The 10,000-nt window shown below is 49.7% G+C and overlaps 1 protein-coding gene across 1 annotated transcript in view; it reads right to left on the reverse strand.

The window, feature by feature from the left end:
• Positions 1–10,000, reverse strand: part of myo1d (myosin 1D) — a 73,300-nt gene that overhangs the window by 5,077 nt on the left and 58,223 nt on the right. The window contains exons 18-21 of the mRNA XM_030340932.1: positions 8,232–8,370; positions 7,845–7,949; positions 7,459–7,572; positions 1–146 (exon numbers count right to left, since the gene is read on the reverse strand). The exon at positions 1–146 is cut by the window's left edge and continues 195 nt beyond it. Coding sequence (XP_030196792.1) covers positions 1–146; positions 7,459–7,572; positions 7,845–7,949; positions 8,232–8,370 — 504 coding nt within the window. The remainder of the gene's footprint in view (positions 147–7,458; positions 7,573–7,844; positions 7,950–8,231; positions 8,371–10,000) is intronic.

Consider the following 10,000-nt stretch of genomic DNA (forward strand, 5'->3'; position numbering starts at 1 on the left):
TGACCGAGCAGAGCTCCCACCAGCTCCCCGATGCGGCTCTCGGCGGGGGGCCGCATGCCCTGCAGACACACCACCAGGTCCCGGCTGTCCTTGGTGTGGAACACCACCAGCTGGTCCTTACCCGGGGACACGCTCAGACCCGTCACCTGGGGACACAGAGGGGGGGGGGGGGGGGTCAGAGGCACAGGGGACACACTCAGACCCGTCACCTGGGGACAGAGAGGGGGGGGGGGAGGGAGAGAGAGAGAGAGAGAGAGAGAGAGAGAGAGAGAGAGAGAGAGAGAGAGAGAGAGAGAGAGAGAGAGAGAGAGAGAGAGAGAGAGAGGGAGAGAAATAGAGAGAGAGAGAGAGAGAGAGAGAGAGAGAGAGAGAGAGAGAGTCATAGACACAGGGGACAGAGAGAGAGAACAGAGAACAGTAAACACAATAACAGATGTAGAGGAACAGGAGACCACCAGAACACGTGTGCGGACGTTGTGAATATTGATGCTGAATGTGCATCACGATGTACTGATGAAGTGTGTTTGGTCTGGTTCTCTTTCCACAACATCGTTGGTCACTGGATCTGCACCAGACTGACCCTGAGTCAGCTGAACACGATACATCTGCCCTCAGATCCACTCGTCCACACCACCCTACACACCCCCCTACACCACCCTCCACACCCCCCTACACCACCCTCCACACCCCCCTACACCACATTATGAGCATCAAGCCCATTACTACGTCTCGTAGTGTGGTGCCTGATTACAGCCTTCTGTACCGTTAGACATTAAGAATTAGTAGCGTCTAGCGCTGGGACTAGCAATACCTGTACTTTACCGATGTTATAGTATTAATCAGAAGGGGGCGTGGTCTATCTCAGGTGACCTCGTGTTTGTGAAGACAGAGGAGAGGTACGAGCGAGTGGAGGACGTCTCCATGATTCAACTCAGGATCCAGAGGAAAGACTCCACGGAGAGACGCCCAGCGTTTAATTAAATAGAAGGCTGGGGGAGAGCGCACACACACACACACACACACACACACACACACACACACACACACACACACACACACCAATGTTATTATTGGGGACGCATACTACACCCTCCCTTAGAGGTTACATCACACACACACACAGGCACACGTACGCATGCAAGCAGACACACAAACACACACACACCATAATTAGTTGAAACTCGACCATTTTGTGTTTCCAGATTGTATGCAGCTGGCTCCATTTCTAGGCACCAGCCCCCCTCCCTCACCCCCCTTTTTTAATTCGTGCTTCCTCGCCTTGCCCTTACCCCTCTCTGAGGAGGAGGAGGAGAAAGAGGAGGAGGAGGAGGAGGAGGAGGAGGAGGAGGAATAGATGGAGAGAAGGAGGAAGAGGAGGAGAGGAGGAGATGAGAGGAGAAGGAGGAGGAGGAGATTGAGAGAAGGAGAGAAGTGGAGGAGGAGTTGGAGAGAAGGAGAGATGAGAGGAGGAGAGAAGATGGAGATGAGGGGAGGCGGAGAGAAGTGGAAAGGAGAGGAGGTTAGAGGAGAGGAGAGGAGGAGGTTAGGAGGAGAGGCTCCCAGCATCAGGTACACTACTCCCTTCCTGATGTGCGGCGGCGAGGCAGATCCTGACTCCATCAGGCGATGACAGAGGGAGACAGAATACTGTCTCAGCCCGCCAGCGGACACAACCACTGGCTGATGATGAGCCCCCCCAACCGGCCCCCAAGCCCCTCTCAGACCACCCGAGCAGTTAATTAGCAGGAAACGAGCAGCATTTACATTTATATTAAAAGGCCTGATTTAGTGGAACGCCTCATTGGTCTAACGACTCCAATGCCACCCATTCTGATTACCTTCCTCGATCCCCGAGGTCTGCGGCCTCTAGACATTCTTGAGCACTGTGCACGTGAAGGATCACTTGTCAATCATGCAACAGGGGGGCGGGATCTTCCGGATTAAGTGTGTTTGTTTGTGTGTCTGTGTGTATATGTGTGTGTGTCGGGGGGGGGGGGACATAAATAACATGCTGTGGAGCAGGTTGCTGACATGGGCAGACAGGAGCTTAACACCCTGACAGAGGGCTTCCGGTCCGGCTGACAGGGCTGTCATGGGGGGGGGGGGGGGAGTGGGTGAGAGAGTGACAGAGTGAGCGAGAGAGTGAGAGGGTGAGAGAGGACAGGTGTGTAAGGTGCTATACAACCAGGCCATCCTTTAAGGGAGAGGAACACAGAACAAGAGGGGTAGGGAGAGGGGGGGAGAGAGAGGGAGGGGGAGAGAGGAAGTGGGGGAGAGGGGGAGGAAGGGGGGGGGGCTCTCTAAATATATGCTTATTAAATATACAACCCCCTGTAATTCGTACATACATAATACATCACAGTAGTCTTCACGCCTCACCAAAGAAGCCCCGAGGCTTCAGGGACGTCTGACTGATGGAAACCCGAATATCTCAAATCTAGCGCTGAACTCGTACAGGGGAGCATGTGACTGTGGCGCCTCATCAGACAGGAGGGGGGGGGGCAAGTGCTCACATCCAGGGGGGGGGGGGGGGGGGGGGGTCGCCCCCCACCACACACGCCAGCACCACACCAGACGTCAGCTGATCCAGCCATGCCGCTCCGTATCCATGACAACCCAGTCTCCAGGGAGGTTGGCATGGCAACGGTGGAAATAGAGCGGAGGCAGCGAGAAAAAGGAGAGGGGGGGGCCAGAGAGAGAGAGAGAGAGAGAGAGAGAGAGAGAGAGAGAGCGATCGATAGAGAGAGGGTGAGTGCGAGAGGGAGGGAGGGAGGGAGGGGAGTCAGAGAGAGAGAGAGAGGGGAGACAGGGAGAGAGGATGCGATTGGATGAGGGTGGAAGAAGCAATGAGGGGGGGGGGGATAGGTGTGGAAGGGTGGGGGAGGTGAGAGAATAATGGGAGAGGGAGGGGGAGGGGGGGGGAGGAAAAGAATGGAGAGAGGAAAGAGCGATGAGTCAGGTAGGAGGGGGATGTAGCTTAACGCCGTTGGCCTTGGCACGAGGAGCTCAGCTCCGTACTCCAGGCTGACTGATGGGGGAGTCTGGTGTCTGTGCGGCTGCCTCGCTAGAAAGGTATCCCCGTTTGTCCGCCCAAGCTGCTCCCGTTCAGTAGTAAACACACATACCGCACGGGGCCAGGAGCTAACAGGTTAGCAGCCTTGCCCGGAGCAGCCTCCATCCCGTAATCAACACTCACCCCCCCAGTGAGTGACCTTCTGCCATCGATCGCTCTGCAGCATGCCTCCCACGCCTCAATCTACATCTCCTCCTCCATCGGCTCCTCCTCCACCTCCCCTGTCACCTCCTCCTCCGTTACCTCCTATCCTCCCCCCTAACCTTCACCTCCTCCCTTCAACTTAACTACCCCCCCTTCACCTCCTCCACCATCTTTTCCTTCACTTCCTCCCTCCTCCTCCACCTCCTTCGAAAAACACCTTTGTTTTTCCCTGTCCAATAAGGTCAGTTAAAGACAAACAGTGCAGTGGTTGGTGTGATTAGTTGTTGTTACATTGGAAAACGATTCAACCACAAAGTCAATCCCCAACATTTATACAACTGCCAGTCTCAAGATTGACCTCCAGCTCTTGCCACTATTTAGTTACCCTTCAGTACATGTTTCCCCTGGCATATTAAGGTTTCGAAAGCATTTCAACATTGCTGACTAGAATATTTTAACATGATGTTGGGGCTGGGACAGTGGGGAGTGCATTCGTGCATCTCTCATCACAATAAACAGACAGCCGTAACGGGGGCATTGTGTCCACATTTAGCTTTGCTGATCTGTTGAGACGAGGGCTGATTCTGTCTGACACTATGGGGTCAGTGAAGGGGAACACAGACAGGAAGGTCTGATTTAAAGGCCTGTCTGTGTGCTTATGAGGATGAGGAGGAACATGAGAATTAGCTGAGCAGCCAAATCGTACCCTTCTACATACCTCAACGGTAGTCTACCGTAGATCAAAGTTCCTAACCCTAACCCTGACTCGATCCAAAACCTTATTTTGATTTTGATCTTTTCTGCATTCAGCTTTCTTGATTTTCTTCTTTGAGTGTCTTTGAGTGACCAAAAAGGGCTACATAAATTCTATCTATTATTATTATTAGTCTACTTCCTCCTTTTCCCCCGGCCCTGATGTCTGAAGATCTATCAGAGCGGGAACAGACAGCGGGCGGGCGGACCTCCCCAGAGCTCCAGGTCCTCCGTCACGCTACGGCAGGGGTATTCAACTAAAATTCAAATAGGCCAGTTAGAGAAAATTTCCTCAAGCAAAGGTCCGGAACATGATAATGTCTAACTTGCGTTATCATTCAGTGTGATATATTTTGAAGTGGCCTAGTAGTTGTATCAACGTCTGCGTGTAATCAACAACTGACTGTCAGATCAATACAGGAAGAACAATTCAATAACATTTCAACAATATTTATTGTCGCTTTTATACAATTATACTGAATAATACTGAAGATATGTATTATTAAAGGAGGTTCAACTGACTCAACTGAAACTAATCTCTTCAAGGAAAAGAAGGGCTACATTTAAAATCAAAATGGTGAAAATAAAAAAATTAAAAAAAATAAAAAAATAAATAAAAAAAATCTAATAATAATCTTAAAATATCGATAAAATATATACTTTTCTTTTGAAAAATAAAAGTATAGCAGCAGCTTGAGTTTCCCCTGTTTCTTTGTGAATGTTTTAACAGTTTCAACCAATTACAAAAACAGATAACACAACACTTCTTAACAATTGAACAATTTTAGCTTCTCTTTCTTTCCGTCTTTTATCCAACTCCCCCACTTTCTGTTGTTCAGTGAGAGAACTGAGCTCTTGCTTGTCCTGCCGGAAGTTTAAATACCTAATGGCCAGGTAGATGTCCACTCCTCTTGTACTGGTCTTAAGCGGAGTTACACCTAACACATCTTCACAGAACTCTTTCTTTTCTTGGTTGAAGAACCGTAGATGAATTAACAGCTGAGCATTGTCAGACACATCAGTGGACTCATCTACAGCTAAGCCTACACACCTTATGAATGGCTTCATCCAGCTGGGCTAGCACATCCTGGGTTAACATTTCACTTTTCTTTGTGGCTGATGATGCTGACATGGGTATTTGCTATATTTTGTCAGAAAGCTCTTCTTTCTGTTTCCCCTCAAGTAAGGTTTCAGCTACTGCACTCATGCACTCCTTGACAACCCCTGCATCAGTAAATGGCTTTTTGTGTTGACCCAAAATCCAAGTGAATCTGGGAGGACATTCATTAGCACGTTGTTGGGCAGTGAATGAATGGGTCAGGATCCGGTTTCATATTCGGCTCTGAGGCTGCTTATTTTCTGTGACCGCAGTTCAGCCTTGAGTGGGTATGTTTGTTGAAAACCGTTGTGCTTTGTCTCATATCGCGTTTCACGTTGGCACTTTTTATGAGTGCCACTCTCTCTGAGCATGTGAGACAACCTGGTTTTGTGTTTCCAGTGGGAAAAATTAAAATGAATGAGTCTGTCCATTCTGGGTTGAAAGCTGTTTTCGCTGTCCACTTTTCTCTTCTTAGAGAGCGCCATGCATAGTTATTTTTCTTTCCCCGGTTCACTCCGTCTGTCTCGCTGTATTTCTCACTCTTCTCCCGCTGTCTTTCTCACTCTTCTCCCGCTGTATTACTCACTCTTCTCCCGCTGTATTACTGACTCTTCTCCCGCTGTCTTTCTCACTCTTCTCCCTCTGTATTACTCACTCTTCTCCCGCTGTATTTCTCACTCTTCTCCCGCTGTCTTATCTGCCTTCTCCCGCTGTATTACTCACTCTTATCTGACTTCTTTCTCTGTAATTCTCGCACTTCTCTCTGTTATCTCTCGCATAATCGCTCACTGGCTCACTGTGAGCCATTCGGCCTGCGCCGGGAATGCACAGATTCGATTGGCTGAGTAGCATCATGTGGGATGGCTTAACTCGAATGCAATTGGTCAATGGATTTCCTGATTCCCTAAACCAGTACCCTAAAAATATTTGAATAATTTATTGATTATAGGTCCGGGTCGGTATAGGACGGCGTCTGGGTCCGGACCCGGGCCGCGGTCCGTCTGTTAGTGACCCCCGCTCTACGGGATTAGAGAGAGGCACAGGTAGGGAGGCGGGCTTCCCACGGTGAGCACCAGCTGGCAGAGGTGTGCCGGCCCCCCCCTGAGAGATGAACACATCACACCTTTACCTCCCTTTAACTCTGTTTAACCCCACCGGTGAACGGGACAGGTGTGGTTCCAGCGAGGGCGACAGAACTGGTTCAAACCGCAATAGGGTTTAGCGCGATTTTGTCTGCTCTGCTGGAGTACTGCGTGTTCATTTCTATTTCCAACATTTCAACATTTTAAGGGAATCAAATAATCACCAACCATCCGAATAACCAAAAAAGGAAAGATGTGGTATAACGATTTTTTTAAAAACCATTCAGGAAAATGTAATTCAAATGGAAATATGTCCCAGGTGTCGATGGACTAAAGATCTACCTGGACAGGGTTGTTTGGGCAAACCGATTCCTCTGTCAATCTCCGTTTTTAAAACCATAAATGTAACACGTCGATGTGCTCAAACAATGTCTGCTGCGTTCGTGACAACAGCAGAAACCTTGTTTTGCAGAGAAGGAACGCATGGTGACATGAAGTCAGGCTCACAGAGACCCCTCAAGAAGACTGAACACAGCCTTTGATAAAACGTTCAGCGTTCCTACTCCCGGAAATTGCTTTTGCCATTCCGACTGACGCGTTTGTTTGCTACACAGAACCTCAAGAGTTGAAGGACATAATCACATCGCTATGGAAACACATCTGAAAGCCGGCAGCTTTCCTCATTCATATCCGTGAGTTTTTTCCGTTACGATTAAACAGGTTTCTGTGATTTATTTTCAATTAATGTGTTCCGTTATTCTGAGCTGGTTTTAATTAAACCACTGTCTACAGTAATGGGAATATCGGTAATCGTGATACAAGGACCATGTTCCCAGTTTGATAGACTGCAAGGATGTATCCGGCTTGTAAATATGTCTAGGATTAGTGTACAGACGTCTGGTATTATTTCAACTATAGTGCTTTGTATCGGACTTCAAGGGCCTTAAATTATAAACATTTGATAATTTCAATCAGCTCTGCAGAAGTTGAATGATGAGTCACCATCGATAGATGGAAAAAACACTTTAAAATAAACGTTCCTTCAACACGCGCACACACACACACACACACACACACACACACACACACACACACACACACACACACACACACACACACACACACACACACACACACACACACACACACACACACACACACACAGGGGCGTCGGTGAGGTGGGTGTTTTGTGGGGTGTTGGTGAGGTGGGGGTAAGGTAGGGGTGAGATTGGGGTGAGGTTGGGGTAAGGTAGGGGAGGGATGGGGGTGAGGTAGAGGTAAGGTAGGGGTGAGGCGGGGGGCCGTACGTTGTACAGGGGGATGCTCTTCATGGGCTTGTACTGCTTCTGGGGGTCCATCTTGTAGAGGTGGCGGTCGGTGATGAGCAGGGCGCGGTCCTCCACCTTGTGGAAGTGATTGATCTGGAGGAGAGACGCAGCACCTCGTTACCACGGTAACACACACACACACACACACACCTTTTTACCACAGTACCACATACACCGCGTAATCACGGTACCACACACCCACCTGGTTACCAGGGTAACACGCACGCGCACACACACACACACACCTCCTTACCACTGTACCACTCACACCAAGTGTGTGTGTGTGTGTGTGTGTGTGTGTGTGTGTGTGTGTGTGTGTGTGTGTGTGTTTGTCTAACCCGTCCCAGAGGGAGGGCGGGGCCCACCTTGCGGACGTTGCAGGAGAACAGGACCCTCATGAACTTGTCTTTCCGCTGCAGCTCCCCGGAGACCAGGGCGAGGGAGGAGGCCGTGTCAGGGCTGTCCCTCTTCTGCGGGGGGGGGGGGGGGGGGGGGAGGAGGATGGGGGAGAGGGGGGGGGGGAGGAGAGACGCTGTCTTACAACAAGTCAGCACAAGCTAATACTCCCCAGGTAGTTTCCCTCCCAGTGTTCCCAGTCCTCACCAGGTAGTTGCCCTCCCAGTGTTCCCAGTCCTCACCAGGTAGTTGCCCTCCAAGTGTTCCCAGTCCTCACCAGGTAGTTGCCCTCCCAGTGTTCCCAGTCCTCACTAGGTAGTTGCCCTCCCAGTGTTCCCAGTGTTCCCAGTCCTCACCAGGTAGTTGCCCTCCCAGGCCCTCTGTAGCCCCAGGTCGGCCCTCTGGCCCTTGAGGGCCTCCAGCGACGCCACCTTGGCCCGGACCTGCAGCACCTCCTCTGGGCTCAGCACCTTGATCAGGGTCCACGCCCACCACCTGCACACACACACACACACACACACACACACACACACACACACACACACACACACACACACACACACACACACACACACACACACACACACACACACACACACACACACACACACACAGTGGTCAGGGAGTTCATGTGTGCGTTGCCTCCCTGATGCTGACCCACGCTGCTGTTCTCCCTAAAGGACGGGTTGTTGGTTCTAAAGGACGTTGTTGGTTCTAAGGGGCGGGTTGTTGGTTCTCAAGGGCAGGTTGTTGGTTCTAAAGGACGGGTTGTTGGTTCCAAAGGACGTTGTTGGTTCTAAAGGACGCTGTTGGTTCTAAAGGACAGGTTGTTGGTTCTAAAGGTCGGGTTGTTGGTTCTAAAGGACGTTGTTGGTTCTAAAGGACGTTGTTGGTTCTAAAGGACGGGTTGTTGGTTCTAAAGGACAGGTTGTTGGTTCTAAAGGACGTTGTTGGTTCTAAAGGACGGGTTGTTTGTTCTAAAGGACAGGTTGTTGGTTCTAAAGGACGTTGTTGGTTCTAAAGGACGTTGTTGGTTCTAAAGGACATTGTTGGTTCTAAAGGACGTTGTTGGTTCTAAAGGACGGGTTGTTGGTTCTAAAGGACAGGTTGTTGGTTCTAAGGGGCGGGTTGTTGGTTCTCAAGGGCAGGTTGTTGGTTCTAAAGGACAGGTTGTTGGTTCTAAAGGACAGGTTGTTGGTTCTCAAGGACAGGTTGTTGGTTCTCAAGGACAGGTTGTTGGTTCTAAAGGACAGGTTGTTGGTTCTAAAGGACGGGTTGTTGGTTCTAAAGGACAGGTTGTTGGTTCTAAAGGACGTTGTTGGTTCTAAAGGACGGGTTGTTGGTTCTAAAGGACGGGTTGTTGGTTCTAAAGGTCGTTGTTTGTTCTAAAGGACGGGTTGTTGGTTCTAAAGGACAGGTTGTTGGTTCTAAAGGACAGGTTGCTGGTTCTAAAGGACGGGGTGTTGGTTCTAAAGGACGGGGTGTTGGTTCTATGGGGCGGGTTGTTGGTTCTAAAGGACGTTGTTGGTTCTAAAGGACGTTGTTGGTTCTAAAGGACAGGTTGTTGGTTCTAAAGGTCGGGTTGTTGGTTCTAAAGGACGTTGTTGGTTCTAAAGGACGTTGTTGGTTCTAAAGGACGTTGTTGGTTCTAAAGGACAGGTTGTTGGTTCTAAAGGACGGGTTGTTGGTTCTAAAGGACAGGTTGTTGGTTCTAAAGGACGTTGTTGGTTCTAAAGGACGGGTTGTTTGTTCTAAAGGACAGGTTGTTGGTTCTAAAGGACGTTGTTGGTTCTAAAGGACGGGTTGTTGGTTCTAAAGGACAGGTTGTTGGTTCTAAGGGGCGGGTTGTTGGTTCTAAAGGACTGGTTGTTGGTTCTAAAGGTCGGGTTGTTGGTCCTAAAGGACAGGTTGTTGGTTCTAAAGGACAGGTTGTTGGTTCTAAAGGACAGGTTGTTGGTTCTCAAGGACAGGTTGTTGGTTCTCAAGGACAGGTTGTTGGTTCTCAAGGACAGGTTGTTGGTTCTAAAGGACGGGTTGTTGGTTCTAAAGGACAGGTTGTTGGTTCTAAAGGACGTTGTTGGTTCTAAAGGACGGGTTGTTGGTTCTAAAGGACGGGTTGTTGGTT

Source organism: Gadus morhua, chromosome 18, assembly GCF_902167405.1.
Source record: "Gadus morhua chromosome 18, gadMor3.0, whole genome shotgun sequence".
In the NCBI taxonomy this organism is placed as follows: Eukaryota; Metazoa; Chordata; class Actinopteri; order Gadiformes; family Gadidae; genus Gadus; species Gadus morhua.